The sequence below is a fragment of the Lytechinus pictus genome, chromosome 12 (genome assembly GCF_037042905.1).
Source record: "Lytechinus pictus isolate F3 Inbred chromosome 12, Lp3.0, whole genome shotgun sequence".
In the NCBI taxonomy this organism is placed as follows: domain Eukaryota; kingdom Metazoa; phylum Echinodermata; class Echinoidea; order Temnopleuroida; family Toxopneustidae; genus Lytechinus; species Lytechinus pictus.
In genome coordinates, this window is record NC_087256.1 from 25,153,700 (window position 1) to 25,176,063 (window position 22,364).

At 37.2% G+C, this 22,364-nt stretch overlaps 1 protein-coding gene across 1 annotated transcript in view; it reads left to right on the top strand.

Moving 5' to 3' along the window:
• Window positions 1–2,424: 2,424 nt before the first annotated feature.
• Window positions 2,425–22,364, top strand: part of LOC129272616 (WD repeat-containing protein 11-like) — a 45,073-nt gene continuing 25,133 nt past the window's right edge. The window contains exons 1-13 of the mRNA XM_064107299.1: window positions 2,425–2,608; window positions 6,611–6,680; window positions 7,522–7,717; window positions 8,149–8,322; window positions 10,541–10,754; window positions 11,926–12,135; window positions 13,208–13,335; window positions 13,849–14,376; window positions 14,746–14,830; window positions 15,077–15,256; window positions 16,864–16,972; window positions 21,040–21,145; window positions 21,798–22,038. Of these exons, the coding sequence (XP_063963369.1) occupies window positions 2,544–2,608; window positions 6,611–6,680; window positions 7,522–7,717; window positions 8,149–8,322; window positions 10,541–10,754; window positions 11,926–12,135; window positions 13,208–13,335; window positions 13,849–14,376; window positions 14,746–14,830; window positions 15,077–15,256; window positions 16,864–16,972; window positions 21,040–21,145; window positions 21,798–22,038 (2,306 nt within the window). The 5' untranslated portion in view covers window positions 2,425–2,543. The remainder of the gene's footprint in view (window positions 2,609–6,610; window positions 6,681–7,521; window positions 7,718–8,148; window positions 8,323–10,540; window positions 10,755–11,925; window positions 12,136–13,207; window positions 13,336–13,848; window positions 14,377–14,745; window positions 14,831–15,076; window positions 15,257–16,863; window positions 16,973–21,039; window positions 21,146–21,797; window positions 22,039–22,364) is intronic.

The window sequence follows — 22,364 nt, forward strand, 5'->3', positions numbered from 1 at the left end:
CATGTTAAAATAAAATGAATCTGAAAATATGGTTAATGAGAAAATGTAAAGGAATCAGGTTTTTCATATAAAAGATAGAAAAACATTCTCCAGGTAAACAGCATACACTCAACAGTTGATATATGTATATATATATAACGATATTACGTTCCGCGTGTTGGACATAGAAGATATTAATGAGGCAAAGTGGTAATGCATTGTACTTAGTTCCAACAGTTTATTTTGAATTCCTCAGGGATACAATAAAGCTCACAGAGACAAGAACTGAAATAATACAATTTTTATAAATAATTTCAGGAATTTCTCATAGGTTTATTATCATTATTATTGCTCTACTCTCCTCCATACATTATTAACAGTTGATTTCAAGATAGAGTGATTTGGGAGGCCATTGTCACCTCCTTTTATCGTAATTTATTTTCTTGATATATTATAAGCCTTTATCCTTTCTATTCTTTCATGATTGTGGTGGCGTCATAATAAGTGATTGTTACGTAACAATGATATCCTCACGCGATAATTTTTACAGCCTGCCCCTCCAATATGTATTTTTAATTATTATTATGATGGTGATACTGTTTTGTGCGCGGTTCCATGACTACCACAATCATGAATGTTATTATTTCAGTTCTTGTCTCTGTGAGCTTTATTGTATCCCTGAGGAAGACGTATGTTTAACATCGAAAATTTGGAATTCAAAATAAACTGTTGGAACTAAGTACAATGCATTACTACTTTGCCTAATTAATATATATATATATATATATATATATATATATATATATATATATAAAGTAATATAGGTAATATATTATGAAGAAACAATGATTTTTTTTCAGTTTTGGCAATTAATGTCTCACCTTACAATTAATGTTTATTTTTTTGCGGAAAAATGACATATACTGAATGTACACCATCAGTGTGATATATAGGGGAAGGCGCAGTAAGTTGTGACACTTTGCATTTTGCATGTTAGAATTTATGTGATTAATAATCTTGTAGAAATGAGTACCTTGCCTTTAAATTTAATTCTTGGGAAATATTTTTCACCTATAATATAACTTTCTACCCCCACACTGAAAGTTTTTCCAAAACCGTGTACAAAAATGTAAAAATGACCATATGACCATAGCCCCCCCCCCACTTTTGGCTCAGGCCCCCCACTTTGAAAACCGTTCCACGGCCCCTGCCATGGCTCAACTTGCCCCTTGTTGACCGGCTCATTACCCCAGTCCGAACTTAATGCGATATTTTCACATCCACACATTTCTTATGCATCCATCATGTAAAAGACTATGACAAGAATGAGAATCCATGCCTGGACTAACAATATTGTTCTTATGTCTTATTATATTTAAAGACGTGTTTGGATAAAAAGCACTTATCTATTTCACACCCTTTTTTACTTTTTTGGCTGAAATTTGTATTTTTCCCTCTAAAAGAGTACTTTTCGTTTCAAAGTTTAAAACAATGTGGTGGGGTTAAGGGTTATGTAATGGGTCATGATCAATACATGACACCACCACAATGTCTATTCATTATTGGCCTGGGGCTGGTGGCTCAACTTCCCTCTATGCTCAACTTACCCCGCCTTCCCCTACTGTATACAAGGTTTTTTAGATCTTGAAATACATGTAATTAATTAATCAAGTATAGTCTTTTGTTCTGGTTGTTTACACAGATAATAAACAACCACCTGCTTTTAATGAAACAAAGAATCATATGTTAAAGGGGATAAAGTACGAGATTGGAATCGAAATAAGGGGGGCTCTTACTATCCTGTTTTCTCTAAGTGGAAAACCTAAATATATTGGAGCCCACTAAATGCAGAGCCAGTAATTTACCACTATAGTGAGGGGGAGGGGGGATAATTGCAGAGGGGTAATTGAACTGGGGAATATTTAGGCAGACGGTGTAAAACTGTTCTGTCGATCAGGACGTTCAACACAGTAGGCCAATATTAATATAAGGAAGATTACCACACTACAAAATACACTTTACAATTTGATATGTATCATTATATGATTAAAAAGAAACACGAGTGTCGGTTATTATTTTTATTTTCATTTTTTTTATTTTATTTTATTTATTTAAGTTTTTGTTTATTTATTCATTTTATTTTACTTATTTATTTTCTTTTTTGGGGGGAAGGTATTATGTATGAAAAATGAAATTGTGCATGGTTTGGATAATATTCAACTAATTAATATTTCAAAGCTTCTCGTTACACACAAACTTTTTTAATTTATTAAGATTATTTCTATACAGAAGTCATGTCACAAATCAATCAATTATTACAATCAATCAATTAAATAATCAATCAATCAATCAATCTAAACTGGACGCTGGGCGCACCTTACCGCGAGAGCTATTATGAGCAGAGAAAAAAGGATAACATGTGACGTCATTTTGGTACCGGTATGGCGCTGATACGTATGTATTAGACTAGAGATCGACTGAATACTTGTGTGATTTATGTTCGATATCATCACTCGGCTGTCCTGGAATAGTGTGTCTAAAGGTCCAGAAACAAAGCTAAGAAGATGAACATTTCTCCTCGGACAATCACTGGGGGGTTGCATCCACTCAACAAAGGGGCGTGTGATTGGTAAGTATGGGACTGGGACTTGGGAGGAGGATTTCCAGACGGGCTGCTCCGCCCGGCCAGCACCAGCACCCACCGTGAAATTCCCCCGCTGCATCGGGGCGGCGCGATTCCCGAGGCCAGGGGTAGCTTGGGAAAGCTGGGGGCGCGATGCATGATGATGCATGCAGGGGCGTACCTCAGGCGATGTTCGTGCAGGCTCCACTCCACTCCACTCCACTTCCCCAACGTTACGCGACGCTCGCGTCCGTAACGTTGGGGAAGTACAATAAGAAACAAGATGACGGCGTAAACATCGGGCAAGTCTCTTCCGTCTTTTCGCAATATTTTTTCATTTTTTTGATGAATTCTTGTTTTAAAAATAACAACGAGAGCGTAGAAATGTCGGAAATGAAGTTTTATCCCATGTATATGATTTAGAGCTAGATCTTTTAGAAGGAAAGTAGAAATCTCGGGGGTGAAAGTTTCAGGTTTTGGCTTCCTTTGTGTGGGTCTATGAGATAGAAGGCCTGGCTTCGTATGAGAGTAACCTTACGTTAGTAAATGATTTTTACTCTCTAGAAGCCGCCTGGCTAACTTCACTACCGCTACACTACGGCTACGCTCCACCTACCCAAACATCGGGACAGTGAACTAGATCGGATATTCCGAGTCATAAAAGGTGGGATGGCAATCATGGTTATCGTAAAAATTAAAGAAAAAAAATATAACGAGGGATATGAATGACTTAATATCTTACTCTCCACCCGTATTTCACTCCGTGTCCATCCTCCGGTTATCCTCAAAATTGGTGATTTTGGGCCAGTATCTAGTTTCTCCTCACACGTATTATTCAAGGCCGATTTCAAAACATCGCATGCGATCGGTCGCTGATCGATCGCGATTGCATGTGATGTTTTGAAGTATTGAGTGCACACAAAAATATGTGCCGAGATTTGACAAGCAATCTCATTTTCACGAGCCAGCAGACAGCACAGTCAATCATACAAAGAATCAAAGCATCTTAGGTTAGGGCGTACAGTGCAGAGCACAGAGAATATCAATCACCACAGAAAAGTCCTGATTTCTCTATAAAAAATTAAAAGTAATTATAGGAAGCCATAATTTTGCCATAAAAAATGGGAATATTGCACCATATTCCCATAGCACATGACGGCTTAGCCCAAATTTAAGGTTTTTAGTTCAATATGCAAGTACTTTACGGTGTGAGGATGATATCTTCAAAATGAAAAACAAACTAGGGAAAAAGTCTACCGCATTTGAATTTCTACATTATTAATTCCCTTTACCTTGAGGTTGCCTTTATTTGACAATGGATTCGAGTGCAATGCGAGTGCAAATTGCCTCTGCAACTTCCGGGTTGCATACCGCGTGCAGTGCCATCCAGCAGCTCTTGCACACATTGACTTTTAAAAGCGTGGTTTGTCGAATGAAGGTTGGGGTCTGTCAAATCATGGCCGTGAAACATGGCAATGTATTCAAGATTTTTATAAAATACTAAGATATATATTAAAATTCAGTATTGCAATTCAAAATAGACCAAATTTATTTCATAAGCATTTGTGGAAATACCAGTTTGTGAAAAGAAAGTTTAGAACAAAAAAATACTTCAGAAAAGCTTGGGTAGTCTATGTACTAGTTTATTTATTTGGGAAAACCTAAACTCAATGGCCCATATTGTGAACTCGGGTTAAACTTTAACCGTAGTCCAAAGTTGTGGTTTAATTATGGGAAGCCAAATGTGACATCGATTTTTATAATCAGATGATCAAGATATCACATGTGGCATTTAAATCGTAAAAAAATAAATTATTGAAATTATAATTACAATAGACGTCTTCACCATTAAACCATGGGAAGCATTCTAGTACACACATCAAATATCAAGGTTAAAACATTTTTTTTACACTCATAGCTTCCCATAACTTTTGACCAGACTTGGACCCTGGTTTCAGTTAAACCGGAGTTCAGAATACAGGCCATTGATCCCACCCACACAGTATACACACAAGGAAGTGAAAAGACCATGTGTGTTTATTGTGTGAATCAGATGATAATGGGATGAATGAGTTTAGATTTTTCTAAATAAATAAACTGCACCCTGAACTAATGTCCAGTGCTGGCCGCTCAGAAACATTGGTAGCCTAACAGGGCACTAACAGTAAGCCCAGTCACATCTTTCGGATTGTGAAGTCAAAACTTATTTGCAATGAGTAAGTAATGCATTAAAGGTATTGTTTAACTTTGTGAGCAGCCCGGGGGGGGGGGGCACTCGACCAAAAAAGTAGTGGGTATGTGAAGCGGGCGAGACAAAAAACGGGGGCCTTGGAGCGGGCTTATTGTAAAAAGGAGGGTCCTCGGAACGGGCTTTGGAACGACAAATGTTTGTGAAAACGGGGGTCCTTGGAACGGTTCGCCTGTGTGTGATTGCGTATTTATCCCTATGGAACGGGCATACGTGCATAAGGTCTTTGATGCAGCTATAGCGCGGCACGGGCACCGGGTGCGCTAGCGCAGATGCGATGGTCGGACAGCGCGTTGCGGCCTCTTTTCACCAAAACTGCGGCTCGTTGTAGCAGGTCAATACGGCCGGAACGGCGTAACGGAAAATATGCGAAGCTTTGGAGCGGATTTCTTTCTTCTTTTTTTCTCGATAAGAAGAAAATGCTATGCTTTGGAGCGGCTTTCTTTGTTCTTTTTCTCAATAAGACAAAAATGCTATGCCTTGGAACGGAAATTTGAGTGTAAAAATGGGGGTCCCCTCCGCGGCACATACCCACTATGCATTATATACTGAGTGCCCCCCCCCCCCCCGGGGTGAGCAGCCGATTTAAAAAATTCTCAAACCAAGATGAAACATGTTTACAAGTGCATGTATTAGAACTAATAAACCCTGAAAACAACCATTATTGAGAATGAAAAGCTAAAACTACAAGGCAAACCCCGATTTTGTAAATAGGCGTCTTATAGACGCCTAAATAGTACACATTTAAGTGTATAGGATGAAATTAAGATGGTGTTTTCGGTCACTTTATATTTCAATTTTTGAAGCACTAAATAATTATTCTCGAACGCAATTTTTTCTGGGCTTCATTTTTGTAACATATCAAAGACACAGGTGACAAGTGTGACCTTCTAGCTCAGATTTTTTAAAAGGCAAACCAATGTTAACCAATCACTTTAATTGTAACATTAGGCATTGCTGTCACATTACCGGTTGTAACAGGGCCCCTGTTAGCGCATTGTTAGCTCTAACAATGCTTTTTTGCTGTCAATACAGATCTAGACTAAATCTTGGGTGGTTCTGAGACTAGTCAAGTACAAATTCTCAGAGACCATCCCTCAGAAATCCCTCAAAAAATGTAACCAGTCATTTTCAGATTGGAAAAGAAACACAAGTGTGCCCCATGTCTGCACACCCATTCACTTTACACACGATTCAGTGATTTGATGAGAAAGGCTGAATTTTGAGGCCTTTATATGAAATGCCTGAAATTCACTATTTCACCATTTTTGGCTCAGATTAAAAAAAATGAATATCTGTGTATTGCAGATGTAAAACTCGTGGTTATATGTCTTCTTTTATTAGGATTGCTCAGATAAAATATAAGCAGACAACGGGCACTGCACAGACTACATGGTCAGGTCTAATTCCAATGGAATGTTATCGTTAAGGGGTAGAATTTCATGTAAATCTGTGAATAAAAGAATCATTTTGTGATGATTCCTTGCTCTGCTTTTTGATTGAAAAATATGCCAGGCATCTTAGAATATTACCTCAAATTACTCTCTAAACACCACCTTGCTAGGCTCAAGTGCACAAGCCCATTTTATACAAATTTCATCAAGGCCATAGCCATATGTAGACAGTGAAGGAATTGTAAGTTATGAATTCTATGGCAAGGTAACATAATTTTAGTTTGAAGATGAAACTGGTTCTGCTCATATACACTGTACTTGTAATATTAATCAATTTCTTATTTCTGTTATTTTATTTCTTTGCAGGGGATGGCAAAATTTGTTTGCATACGGCTGTCACACTTCAGTGGTTGTTATAGAAACCAAAGGCATTCAGGTACAGTGTGTATTTAGACCCCGTTCTCATTACACTTTCTAAAACTAGTTTACTGGAAACCTGTTCAGGAAACCAGTTTGGAAGATCGCTTTGCTAGCGTTCCCATTTGATCACGCATGTTTTGCGCGAAATTCGAAACTGCAGCGTAGACATTCTACACACTGTGTGGAGTAGCGAGCTCAAAATGTGCAAAGATCACTTCCCGAAGAACGGTTGTGTCCTCACACTAAATCCAGTTTAAGCAAAGCGATCTTGAAAACTACATCGCAAGGTGGTTTTATGAACCGGTTTGGAAGATCGCTTCGACCGTTCTCATTACATGTTAAACTAGTTCTAGGAAGGTAGTTAGAACTTTTAACTTTTTATTACCAGTACTTTTAATTCGCTGACTAGTGGTTCCAAGTATTGATTGTTGTTGATAAAAAATAAGTGTCTTGAGCGTTGCTGGAAATGTGATGAAAACTTCAAAATCACTTTTGATCTTCACAGATAAGCAACTGTTTGACTTCAAAAGACATGCTGCTTAGGGAATAATTTTCCTGGTATCGCATTGCAATTTGCTTCACATTTTTTTTAAAGACTGCTACACAAAAAAGTCTTTTGTATATGGCAGGTTTTTCATAAGACTACAGCACTTGGTTGAGATTTTTTTTTGTTAAAATGAGCAAAATACTAATCAAACCTGATGTAAAGCAGAATTATTCCCTGCTGTTGAAATGAAGTTCTATCTTAAAAACAAATATACATACTAATTTTGCAAATTGAGGAATACCAGCTGATCCAATAACATTCCATAGTCTTAAATAATATATGCTGTGCATATCCGTTTTTGTCCATCAAGATAATTCAAACGCTTGAGAAGCACCGTAGTCCGGTGGTTCAAGTTCAGTGGGCCAGAGAGAATTACCATCATACCATAGATGCACCTTACACCCTTCGACTAGCATCAGCTGATTCCAGTGGACTTATCATCATCTGGGATGTATGTGCAGCTACAGAGAGAGCTAGTTTCTCAGACGGCAACAAGCCAGTACAAGGTAGAAACAGATTATAATCTTCTTCAATATTGAACAAATATTGAATACTCAATAATGGTTTTATGATTGTGTTGATATATCATGGTAACAGTATGGCCAAAATATTGTCGATTATAAAGGGTGAAGAGTTCATCACTATTTAATGACCAAAAAAGCTGCTCTGTAAATTGCTTTAAACCATCTCGGGACGTTAAGTTGCTATCCAAATGCCCGCTTCTCATGGACAAGCACCGATGAAAGCTGTACTTTCATTTCCCTCTTCTCTGTTCTGACAGAATTGCAGTTGATAATGAACGTGTAATGAATTTTCAGGCTCAGCGATATATTGTGTCATTGGCGATATTTTGCAGGCAACAATCGAGTAACATTGAAATCAATATCGACCAGTACTGCTTTGGTACTTATCATCGATTGTTTGTTTATTTCAATAGATTTACAATGGCTCTCTACCCAGGATGCATCACACGATCTGCTTGTGGCGTTACATCCTCCCTATAGCATCGTGCTATGGAATGCAGATACTGGCACTAAATTATGGAAGAAGACATTTACAGATGTTCTGCATTGCTTTTCTTTTGATCCATTTGAATCTTCAAACCTTACATGTAAGTATTTATATCCGAAATGAAACGTCATTCAGTCTAATTTGGGAAATTTATCTGCATTATGTACATGTTAAAGAAACAAATATATAGATTTAAGTTTGGAATACCGAGGCTATTATTCTTGCATAGAGCCTGAATGAATGAAAGAAAGTTATGTAAAATACTAACAGGTGCAAGCATAACCAGAGATGCCAACCCTCCCGATTTCATCGGGAGGCTCCCGAAAATTCATCCCAACTCCCGCCCTTACGATTACCATCCTCATCCTCCCGAAATTACGATTTTTTTGCATTGATCAAATTGGATTGGAAGTACATGTATCGTCTGCTAACTTTATTATGTCGTAACTCCATTATGTTCGCTGCTACTAAATTCTGTGTGAAAGGCAGACAAATAAGGAGCAGCGAAAAAGCTGGTGCATGTGATATGCCCAATGGGAATCCACTGTGCACCAGGCCGGTAGGCCCGGCTAGCTTCGCGAGGCGTGTGCGCTCGCGGCCGCTAGATTTGTCGAGTCGTGCGGTGGAATATCGGTGTGTAATTTCGGCGTATTGATGGGTTGATATTGACACGAAATGGCAGAAAATCAACAAAAGAAGACCAAGAAATGGTCTCAGAAGTATAAGACTGAATACAGTCTCCAGTACCTGTGTATTCGGAAGTCGGAAAGAGGAATTTACCATGAATTTTGCACAATTTGCAGCGTGGACATTTCAGTTGAGCACGGAGGTCGTGATGATATTCGGAAGCACGTAGGGAGCAAACGGCATACGGACATTGCGAAGACGAGATCTTCGAGCTCCACTAGTAGTAGTACCCTGTTGACTTATTTCACCAAGCAAGGGACCAGCGAGGAGGAAGACGTTACCCGCGCTTTAATAATAATAAAGAGGATAATTCCTCATTATTATTGTTGAACAGGTACTTTTCTTCTATTGTCCCCTCATTTTTTTGTACATGTAAAAATGCATATTTGATATTTTTCTTTAATTTTTATGTTAAAAAAGTGGGAACAATGTTTTTTTAAAAACATGTGAAATGCTCCAAAATAAGGGTCAGATTGCACCAGAGAGCATCTAGAAACCCAGAGCTTGACCCCGGCCGCAAGGGTCGAGCGCTCCGCGCTCGAGATGTGCGCTATGCGCACATAATTTGGTGTCGGTTGCAAATCCTCCCTAATTCTGATTTCCAAAAGTTGGCATCTCTGCATAACTCATGGGCATAGAGCCTGAAGTGAATGATAGAAAGTTATGTACAATACAGGTTAGCCTGTATTGTATGCCTGCACCGGGCCAGGTGCTTAATGAATAGAAACAAGTTTTGTTTTGGTTTTTAGGGTGTGTCCTGAACAGGACCATAAATACATGTGTGTATTATTGAGAGAGGAGACAACATGTACTATGCTAAGCAACCTGGCAGTTGACTCTTCATGCTCTTCAACCTTGTACATGTAGTTGAATGTGAACTCGGTTTTTTGTGAAGTCTGAAGACTATTGGAGTTAAAAGCTGAATAAAGTGATTATAGAGTGGTTTTCTGATCTCTACACCTGCGTGATTATTTTGTACCCCGTATGTTTCACTATTGCATACAAAGCAGAATACAACATGGGGTAATGCAAGAAAGCATTTGCAATCGGTTGCAAATTTCTGTTGCAAATTTGAAATTGATCAATTTATCTATAGCAAATCAATTTGAACTTCTTGTTTCAAAAAGTACAACAGCAATTGGATGCACATTTGCAATTAATCTCACGACCTATGATTGATAGTGGGAGTCAAAATTTTCTTGCATTACTCTGAAAACTTGATTATCAGAATTGCAATAGACATCTTCATAATATTGTCCGATTCAATGCAATAGTTTGTTTTGACAGCTCTATCATGAGAAGTATGCCTTCTTTTATGTTAGGTTAGAATTGCAATTAGCTTGAAAATTATAATTAATTAATATCATTTGACAACTACTTGGTTGCTACCATAATGAAAACATGTGAGAAAATAATCAGTGCAGAGTTTAGTTGCAGACAATAAATTGCGTGTTGATTGATATTCGTTTTGAAATTATGACCATCCCCACATTCACTTTAAGTTTGGACATTACTCCGATATAAGTACATTCATGGACATGCATGAACTACCGGTATGTGTCTTTTTTACTTATCAGACATGAATATGAATTTTTTATGTGTAATAAGATCAAATTTGTATTCTATTTCAGTACTTGGGAACGATTGCATTTTGTTCGTCAATGACTTCAGTGCAGCGAGACCGCCTTCGAGTAATGGCAAGAAGTTTTACATCACCACGCCCAGTCCACAGACGACCAATCAGATGACAGGAGGTATGGCAAGTGATCGTAGAGGGAGCAGCGCGAGCGGAGCGAGAACGGCACTCAAGAGAGTTCGTCTTCTTGTAGGCGACAACAAAGCAAAGTACGTTTCATGGTTTCTTGTTCTCTCCATCATACTACATACAGAATACGCTAGAAATTCTATTTTTGTTCTAATAAATGGTAAATTGAGGTTGGTTTGCTTGTAGCAGTACCTTGAATATTAAAGGTCAAGTCCACCCCAGGAAAATGCTGACTTGAATAAATAGAGAAAAATCAAACTAGCGTAGTGCCGAAAATTTCATCAAAATTGGATGTAAAATAAGAAAGTTGTGACATTTTAAAGTTTCGCTTATTTTTCACAAAACAGTGATATGCACAATTAGGTGAGTCAGTCGATGATGTCCATCACTCACTATTTCTTTTGTTATTTATTGTTTGAATTATACTATATTTCATTTGTTATCTATATGACAATAAGGACCAACTTGACTGAACCATATAGTATTAAATAATGCTAATTCTACATGTTCAGGGAGGAATCAATCGTTGTATCACTTGACAATGAAGAGAAATTTAGAATATTTCATATTTCATATAATAAAATACAAAAGAAATAGTGAGTGGATGACATCATAGTCTCCTCATTTGCATACCAGCCAGGATGTGCATATAACTGTTTTGTGAAATTAAGCGAAACTTTAAAATGTCATAACTTTCTTAGTTTACATCCGATTTTGATGAAATTTTCAGTGTTATGCTTGTTGGATTTTCTCTTTTTTATTAAAATCAACTTTTTGTTGGGGTGGACTTGTCCTTTAAATTTTGAAAAGTAGTCTCTTTCATGAGCTCATTAACCTTAGGGAGATGATGTGCATTCGTGTGAATTTCCATATTGAAGGAATTATAGATTTGAAATAAAATTTGGTATTTTATCGGCATAACAGATAAACAAAAGTTATAAAATAGAAGAAGAAACTTACGGATATCAATGTTTTGACAAAAGAAATATATTACTTTTGGACCATCAAAAGTGAACAGCAGTGCAGTATATTTTAATTGCATGAGTGTATGCAATAGGGGGATGGGATATCAGACTTCCCTAAATTGTGAGAGAAGCTGTTTTAAGAAAAATGTTTTGGTCCAGCAAAAGTACCAGGAACAAAATCTTGCACAATTTGATAGTTAAACTAGCAAGAATTGGAATTATTATACATTAAACATGTCGTTAAATGACCAGAAACAGTATTATGTTTTCTTTTATTCACATCCAGACAAAGATCAGTGAATACCTCAGTGGATGACCCTGATAGTCAGGGAGTAAGCGAATGCCTTCAGTTGTCTTACATGAGATCCAGACGCAATCATCTACTCCTTTTGTATGCCAGAGAGATTTTGGTCCTAGATCTAGCAATCTACCAGACTGTAAGTGTAATTCCAATGGAAAGAAGTGGCTCGCCGTTCCAGCAAGTCTTTCCGTGTAGGTGAGTAGACCTTTAACGGAAAGTCTTTAGTCTAGACCTACTTGGTCTGACCTTGTTGGTAATCATCTACTTTTCCTGTATGCCAGGGAGATTTTGATCCTAGACCTTGCAATCGATCAGACAGTATGATTCCTATGAAAGAAGTGGCTCTCTGTTACAGCAAGTTTGTCGGGAGAGTCTTTGTCTAGACCTACGAGGTCTGTCCTTGTTGGTTATCTGTCCTTGTTGGTTATCATTATCCATCTATATTGAAGTTCTCCTATAAACTTATTTAAAAGAAATCTTTGAAATGGTCCTCCTTGTCTCAATATTGGTTGTTTGATCCTCCTATTTTTTTTTTCATGCATTATCTGTGTCTGTATTGTTTGTGTGTGACTCTTTGGATATGCCAGTAATATGTTCATGTATAGTGATTTATTTAAGAACTTATTTTCACAAGGCCTTTTCTTTTGTATAAGTACACAGTCACATGCTTTTAGCTTTCCATAATACCACACAGAACATAAGCTAACTTTAATAATTTTTATTTCAAAATTTGTTTCTGTCTCCTAAAACCTTCATGGGTTTATTCATAGAGACCATGACAATATATATGTTGTTTAGAATATAATTCAATTCAATGTTTTATTCAATTCCAATAAAAATCAATACAATGTATAGAATAGAGTAATAGCAAATACGATGTACAATAATAAGGCAAGAAAATTCAAGATAAAAAGAGAATAAACAGATACAAATGGCAATAAAACAATACAATATTATGGAAGTGTAAGTTATGGAAAGTGTGAGAATTCAAATAGAGATTGTGAGTATTGATTGAACATTTTCTCATACTACCACCGTAACCATATCAGGGGGCCGTTTCATAAAGCTGAGAGCGACTTTAAGAACAACTGGTGAACCTTTCTTACGCGCTAAACCAACGCCAATGGTGTACACCTTTTACCACAACAAAGGATCACCAGTCATTCTTAAAGTCGCTCTCAACGTACGAACAGCTTTATGAAACGGCCCCCAGTTGTATTGGTGCTTTGACATATCTCATTCTTTTTCTTGGTTCCACTTTATGCAGGCAACGTGATGTATTGATGTGTTTACATGACAATGGGAGTATAAGTGTGAGAGTCAGAAGGAGACTGGTGACCACATCTCCGGGAGCACCTACCACACCATCAGACCAGTATCACGGGACACCATCAGGTGAGATACTAGCAGTGTCTGAAAACCAGTTCCTCTCTTAAACTTAGTCTAAAACCACTCAATCTTCATATAACCTGGATCAAATTTGATAAATAATAAACTTTACATCCAATGCTTGTTAAGAAGTTCAAGCAACAAAGATTGGATATCAACTTCAGCTGATGCATAATGATTATTTGATAGAGAGAATCTGCTTGCTGATTTGGGAGCCAGTCATGCGTTTTTAAGTCAGGTCCTAAGTCAGGTCTAACTAAAGAACTGCTGTATGAAACACTGCCTGGAATTCCCAATCAGTTTGATATGTAAAAGAGAACGCTAAGTTTTGCAGTCATGATTTTCCCTCTGAGCCAGTAGGAAATACAGTTACAGCATTATAGTTTCACAAAATTAATTTGGCCTCCAATTTTTTTCCCTCAATCTAATTTGTTCGGGTCATCAGGTTAAGAAAATCTGTTTATAAGTTGCTACTGTACCAAACAATAATTTCATTTTATTATATTTTATTTTTCATAGGTGGAGAGATGATCTTGGAAGGTCAGGATATGACTTATGACTTACGATGCCAGTCTGACCCTCTACGAGTCACCAAACACATGCGTACCTTTGGTTTGGCTTGTAGTCCAGTCAGCGAGAGTCACAGCGCCCTCATGCTGAGCGACGGCCGCATTCTCTTCTGGTCGCTGATGACCGTCGATCACGACGCATCGTCCACGGGAAACAACCACTCCCAGCTTGTGCTATCCCCGCTCCATTCCCCCGGTCAAGCTTTCCCTCTGTCGCTCAACGGGGACTTTGAATTCTTGCCGCCTCTTCTTGCCTCAAGGCCAACTCAGATACCTGCCCCAAAGACCTCCATCGCGGACTTCCTGTGTCCTCCGGACGTAGTTATCGATGGGGATTTCAAACATGGCCGTCAGGTGTTACTCAAGTTTGTGATGACTGGTCTCTCGAGTGGGATAGCCGATGTTCCAGTAGTGATCAGGATGTGTCCGCCTCTGACCACCAAGAATGTCCACTACTACAAGCCTCTCATTACCATAGGTAAAATAAATCTGCTTGATGTCACTTATGATGATGATGATGATGAAGATGATGATGATGATGATGATGATGATGATGATGATGATGATGATGATGATGATGATGGTGATGATGATAAATTCTTATGATGGTGATGAAGATGATGACTTTGGTGATGATGATGATTATGACGTTCAAACAAATCAAAGTATCATGGAGAGCCAAAAGACATGGTCGTTACATAGCCACTAAATTGCAGTATATAATATCATTGTAAAATATTCAAGCGTTATTATAAGTTCAAATTATGATGTTTAATATCAGTATATGAGGATTTGATGTGTGTACCATAAACTTAAAAACACCTACATTTATATTTTTCATCAACAGGTACTTCAACTGGTTTAGTTCAAGTTTACAATCTTACCACAGGGTCTTTGTACAGAGAATACAACATTCACACGACATCTGTCAGGTATGTCATTGGCGGTACATTTTTTATGAACAGCAAAATTAATTTGTTGTTACCGGTAATCAGTTATCACTTAATGCAATAATATTGTAACTTGTATGAAATTTGCTGAAAAAGAAGATCGTGAGTGATAGTCGACAGGGAATCATTTTTTAACAATGATGGGTCGGATGTGCGATAACAATTTTGTCAATTTTCTTTCTTCTTGACCATGGTATGAAGAGCTTATTTTTATTGTTCTTTTGTCAGATGTATCGAGTGGGTCAGTCTCACAAGTTTCCTGTCAGTGAGCTATCCAAACCCATCCAGTAATGGAATGGTCCGTAATGAACTATTGCTTCTGGACATGCAGACAGGACGAACCATACAAATGAGAGAACACAAAGGAGATGAACCGCCCATTGAGGCACTAAAGGTCTCACACCTCAAGTAAGATTAAAGCCTGTCTAAAGCTTTGATAAAGAGTCAGTAATGTGAACTATACTTGAGTATCATCTAACGATATTACAAAACTGTAGTAGTCATTAAAGTACAAGTCCACCCCAACAAAGAGTTGACTTGAATAAAAGAGAAAAGTCTAACGAGTATAACACTGAAAATTTCATCAAAATCACTTGTAAAATATGAAAATAATGACATTTTTAAGTTTCACATAATTTCACAAAACAGTTATAGGCACATCCTGTTCGGTATGCAAATGAGGGGACTGATGACATCACTCACTCACTATTTCTTTTGTATTTCATTATATGAAATATGATTTATTCCCATTTTCTCCTCATTGTCCTTGAAACAAAGTTTCATTCCTCCCTGAACACGTGGAATTACCATCGCCTTAAAATTGTATGGTTTAGTCAAGTTGGTCCTTACTGTCTAATCTATGAAAATTGAAATATTCTATATTTCAAACAATAAAAAACAAAAGAAATAGTGAGTGAGGGACATCATCGAGTCTCTCATTTGCATGTCATTGAGTTGTGCATATAACTATTTTGTTGTGAAAAATAAGCGAAACTTTAAACTGTCATAACTTTCTTATTTTACATCCGATTTTGATGAAATTTTCAGCGTTAAGCTTGTTTGATTTTTCTCTATTGATTCAAATCAACTTTTTACAGGGTGGACTTGACCTTTAAGATGAGAGAAGTGTATTGTATTCGCTTGGACTAATACCATATGGTCCATTACTGGTTGGCTTTAGGCCAGTGGGTCTAGTTTTGTTTTAGATTGACTTGATTGTTTTTATGTTGATTAGATGGGTGATTAATTTTTAAGTTTAGTGTTGGTGTTGAAGGCAAGCTGTCTTATCGAGCTCCAACACTGAATATTAATACTGAAATTATAATGATTTTTTTCAAAGGGCTTACAAATCCACATCAAGCTATGCTTACTTTAGGTCCCTCCATTTGCAGCATTAGATTGTTCTTTTACATTTATGGAACTTAAATTTTGTATTGTTTATGTATATATTGTTTATATGATTTATCCATAAATTGGTGATTTATAAAAAAAAAAATGTATACCTGTCAATGATTGAGAATTTCGCTTAGCTTCCCATACTTCAGTTGCTTGTAAAGTGACTTTTTGCTTTACAAATAGCTTTGTGGAACCCCCCGTTCTTCTTGTCCAGGTTACATGTACTTGCGTCATCTGATAAGATATAATTGATATCTGGCGCTGCACAGTGGCTGCCAGGCCCATTATCAATAGGGCAGAATTAATTTTCTGAGTATTTCTATTTCAGATTTCTTTTTCGAACAATAAAATATGATTTTTTTTTTATATCGGTCAGTTTGTGTTTCTATTTATGGTAACTCCCGTAGGAACTCTGCAGGACAGCTTCCTGCTGGTATAACAGCAAGCTGGTATATAACTAATGACATAGGAAACATGTTACGTCTTAGGTTCATCAGCCATTGTGGGTGACCATATACATTGTATTGGTCACTTTTTTTTTTTTTAGGAAAACAAGATTGATGAATAAATAATTCAAATATCTTATGAATATTGACACAATTTTTTCCCCTTATTTTCAGGCAGTATCTGATAGTCTTGTTCAAGGAGAAGCCATTTGAGATATGGGATTTAAGAACTCTGTGTATCCTACGAGAGATGCCCAAGCATTTCCCTATCATTACAGCATTGGTAAGTATAGTTATTTCTTATTTATTATGAATAAAATATGAAAATTTATTCATGAAAAACATTGTTTGCATATTTAACACCAATTTCACTTAAAATTTTCCTCTTTTTTTTCAGATGTCATCTTTGTAATCATATTTAAAGGATTCCACTAAGAAATAATGCACTATTCATATATGAGTAGGGAGAAACCCTGTTGTAGTGGTCAACCTGCACTCCCCAATCAGTTATATTGGGACAAGAGATGTATGGGTCATTAATAATAATATTTGAAATTTGTATAGCGCATAATAGTCAAAAGACTATATGCGCTTTACAAAATATATTTTCATTCATTCATTCATTTCGGTTTATTGTACAAAAACTTCCTTGTTAAAAACAGTCGGGAGACTGATACAATCAAAGATTACAATGTAAACATAAATTTCATAGTTACATAAGTGCCATGAAATAGTCAAATAATGTAAAGTAACAATTAATTAATTGATGTTGGTATATTGCACTTACAAGGTAATTATAGATGAGAGCACATTACGAAATAGATTCCAAAGATATTTATAAATGAAAGCCATAATATGGTAATGATAACTGAAATACATGCACTAAGTTCAATAAACAAACCTGTAAGTTGTGAAGAAGGTTGAGATTGGGATATAAAATTAAATCGCAAAGTGGAAGGTTCACATTGAGAAATAAATATGGAATTATGTTTTTAAAATGTAATTTTAAGGCTAATGTAGGACATCTGACATACGGAAAATAAGGCATAGAGCACTGTAAATTGTATTATTATAGATGATATCATTATTATCACTGTATATAAAAATATTGTCACTACATGTATTATTATGCTATATTATTATAATCCTTACCATTTAACAGTTACCATTTACATAGAGATCAATATCATTATCATAATCATCAAACACATAAGTCATGATTAGCTAGATAACCTACATAATGTAGTATTATATTGCATGTATATCCAATTGGCCGAGTTAGATGTTATTCAAATTGATGAAAAATGAAACAAAAAGAAACATCTATATTCAATTAAATTCTCAGGAATTTAAGAATTTTATCTTCGTATTTAATTGTGATATTGTTTTACGGTGTTTAATAGCCGTAAGATTTCTTTTTTTATGTAAACTTGTTTATGAATACGGAATTTATTATTTTTTTTCTTTAATAGTTAGAAACATCAAGTGATAACTTATCTAGCAATCAAGCATATGAAAGAAATTTAAAAAAATGAGGGTAAAAACGTGTATTATTTCACCAAATACAATTATATATTTTTTAGAGATAAACAGAGATGGATATTCTTGGCATACACAACATACTGATTATTAGCATAAAACTACATGTTGGAATTTAGCATTCTAGTTAAGGAGGGAATCGCAGAGTTCTTGTATCGTTGGGTTTTGCAACGTGGCAAGTGGAGAAGATGAGCATTTCTTAATCCTGAACTACGATTAGAGATGCTTTGACGAGTGTCCGGTAGCATGACACGATGGCGATCAGATTTCAGAAGACCACGTCCAAATCGCAGAAGAAGATCATTCCTGTGCTCACACAACATAGGCAACTTAAAAAGAGCAAGCCGTTGTGCATATGAGAGGGGAGACGGGTACACAATGAAACAAAGCGCACGTTTTTGGATCCGTTCAATTGCATTACTCTGCTTCTTCGTAATTCCTGAGCCCCAAACAGGGACACCAAACTCTACAAGAGGACGGATGTAAGCTTTGTAGATGGTCACAAGATCATGCTTGTCGATTCCGAATTTCTTTAGAACACACAGAATGTAAAGTCTCCGCGCAGCCCGTGATGTCATCTGTTGGACCTGATCGTCCCATTTCAGATCTGAACGAATCGCTACACCGAGTAGTGTCAGAGAATCAACGAGTTTAAGGTGAACATCTGCGATGGTGATATCCAACATGGGAGGAGGATTCTTCAAGAAAGACACCTGCATAACTTGACATTTTTCAGGCTTTGGCGTGACGTCATTTAAGGCGCACCATTCCCCGAGTTCATCAACGTGATCCTGGATGATACTTTGCTGATTTGAAGATAATACCTCTACCAAACTCAGGTCGTCGACATACTTCCATCTATATGGTGTAGATAGGGCAGCATCGTTAACAAGAGCAAGGAAAAGAATCGGTCCCAACTTAGACAGGCTCATCGGATTGGATGTCTGTCCCTGTTGTCGGACCACTTGGTGACGGTCGGACAGAAAACTACAAACAATCGGTATTATTGAAGGATCAACTCCAAGTTGGATCAACTTCTCAATGACCTTCGAATGATTCACAAGGTCAAATGCTTTGGTGAAGTCAATAGTGCAGATGTTGGCATACCATCCACGTTGCTCAAGATTCTTATAGATGACGTCCAGCATAGAGACAAGATAGTGGTTAACAGAACTCCCTCTTATATTGCCAAACTGCGATGAATCAATGTGGGGGTTTAAGGTCATTCATTAACCAGTCGGCGAGGAAACTCTCAAAAACTCTAGCAAGAACAGACGTGATAGAGATAGGTCTAAGTTGATCATAACCTGTAACGCGTGTAGACTTGGGGATCGCTGTAACAGATGCACACTTCCACTTCTCCGGAAAATATCCGTTCTTCAGGCATTTATTGAAGATCAAGGAAAGAGGTGTGGCTATTTCCGGCGCAAATTCCTTAAATATGCGAGTAGGGACGTCGTTTGGATGAGGTGCCTTAGAAGAGTTAAGGCTTTTTAAGCGACGTGACACTTCCCTCTCGCGAATAGGGGGCGGAGATGTAGGTGCTGGAAGATATGCCGAAAGAGTTGTCAAGTCCAGTGGTGGTAGCGTGTTGCAGATTGAGGGAAAATGCCGATTTATATCATTTGCTATTTCCCGGTTGGATTTATCTGCTTGACCAATGTTGAAAGAGGGCTTCTTTTTTATTCCCGTTAAGGATCTTACTTGTCTGTGCCATTTTCCTGGCTCTGAGCTCTTGAGATGTTCAACCTTTCTACGGAAATACTTTGCTTTGGCTCGAGAAATTGCACGTTGAACTCTATTTCGTTGTAGATGATAGCGATCCAAATCTCCACTCCTGTGTGCGATTTCACGTTGTTCGATGAGGCTACGGATGCTGCTGTTGAACCATGGTTTGTCTCGAACTCTTCTCCTAATTGATATCTCTGGGAAACAACGCTTATACTGCATCATAAGTGTGCTATGGAGAATCTCCACCATTTCATCAACATTTTCAGCATCGGTGAGCTCAGTCCAGTCAAATTCGGTGATCCACTGTCCAAACATTCGAATAGATGAATCTCGGAAAGGCCTAAGTTTCACCTTGGTAGCCTTCTCAGACTGAATTGCGTCATAAGGACGGAGTACGACGACACGATGGTCACTGGACGCAATTGGTGAATGAACAACAGGTTCATTAAAAACGTCTGGAAGATTCGTCAAGACTTTGTCCAAGATGGCATTGCCTCTGGTCGGCAATGTTACCAGCTGAGTCAATAGAGCCTAGAGCCTAATAACTAATACATTAAATCTTATCTGAATTATACAATAAACCTAAACCTTAATCCTAAAATACTTAATACAAATTAGAACAAATTAAATCAATACATAAAGTAACATCACTAATGAAGCAAAAACAACATAATATATTTAACATTATAAAAAGACTATTTTGAAAATAAGTGAGTCTTGAGCATTGATTTAAAGATGGGGAAGGATGGTGCAGTTCTTATATTTAATGGTAGAGAATTCCAGAGTACAGGAGCAGATAAAGAAAGGGCTCTTTGACCATATGTATTTGTATTTGTGGAGGGAACAGTGAGAAGATTGAAGGTTACGTCTTGGTTTATATGGTTCTATGAGTTGTGATATGTACTGTGGGGATAGGCATTGTGATTCAGTTCGCTTTTCGCCTCTCAGGCACAGGTGACACCAAACAAATAATAATAATTATAATATCAGTGATAATAATGATAATGATAATAATAATAATAATAGTAATAATAATACAACTGACCACTGAATTTCCTTTATGTTTTCATTGGTTTATAGGAATGGTCGCCTTCCCACCATAAGAAGAAGTCTGCCAATGTTGAACATCAAGCCAGCGGCATGAGTTTAGATGGAGTTTTGATGGGGAGTACCATCAATCTCGCAGGTGTGTAGACCTATGATTCTTCCAAACCGCATAGGTCAATTGATCATGAAATAAACTTTGCAGAATTGATTCCTGTCTTCATTCAACGACATTCTCATTTAACAATGACCTTTGAACTTCACTGATGTGACTAGTTGATTCTGTAAAGATATTCAAAACTTAGATATACATGTAGTTATTTTGTAATATTACTTCTACTGGGAATCATATTTAAATACTACTGATCAAATTCCAAAAGATACTACATCTGTCCTTGTTTTGTACTTTAGAGAGAGCAAAATATCCTTTCACCATTTATATTAACCATTTTCTCATGGTTATTCTCAAAATTGATTATAAAATTCTGTTTAGAGATGGCTACCTATGTGAATAATGCACATGTGTGACTCTAAGGGGGTGTTGCAAGAAAATATTTGCAATCAAATGCAAATTTTCAGTTGCAATTTTACAATCAATAGATCAAATTAAGCTGTAGCAAATCGGATTACACTCCTTGTTTAAACAAGCAGATTACTAATCAATCATGAATTTACAATTAATTACAAGACATACGATTGATTTAGGGACTAAAAATAAACTTGCAATTGTAAGTAATCAATTACTCAATTTTTTAACAAAAACTTAATCACGTCTTTTTCCCATTTTCCTCCAGAGAGTAGCAGCGAGAACCGACCAGCAACAACAACAATCAGAGAACATTTTGTATTTGCCGAGATCAGTGGTGTCCTTCATCACTTCTGGGTTGAGGGTAGCGTGGTCCACGAGGGCGCCAAACTTCCGTCAGAGAGCAGTCTGACGACAATCAGCTGTATTGCTTGGAAGGGCGAGACCCTGGTGATGGCCGACTCTGATGGCAACCTTGGGGTGTGGGACCTAAAGGCCAAGATCTCGAGGTAAGTCTCCAGGGGGGTGTTTCACAAAGATTTAAGTATGACCTAAGTCGCACTTAAATACTGACTCGTACATGATATGCAACGTGCGATCTTATTGATAGATAGGCAGTAGTGCGCGTCCTCATGACACGATCTGACCAATGCGGTCAAGCCTTTTATACCCTACGCTACTCGGTATTTAAGTGCGACTCTAAGTCATACTTAAATCTTTGTGAAACACCCCCCAGATTATTGGTAAGATCGATTTTGTTCACAGGCTTAAGCTTCTGTGGGATGTTTCACAAAGAGTCAAGTGTGACTTAAGCCCAGCTCACACTATGCTATTC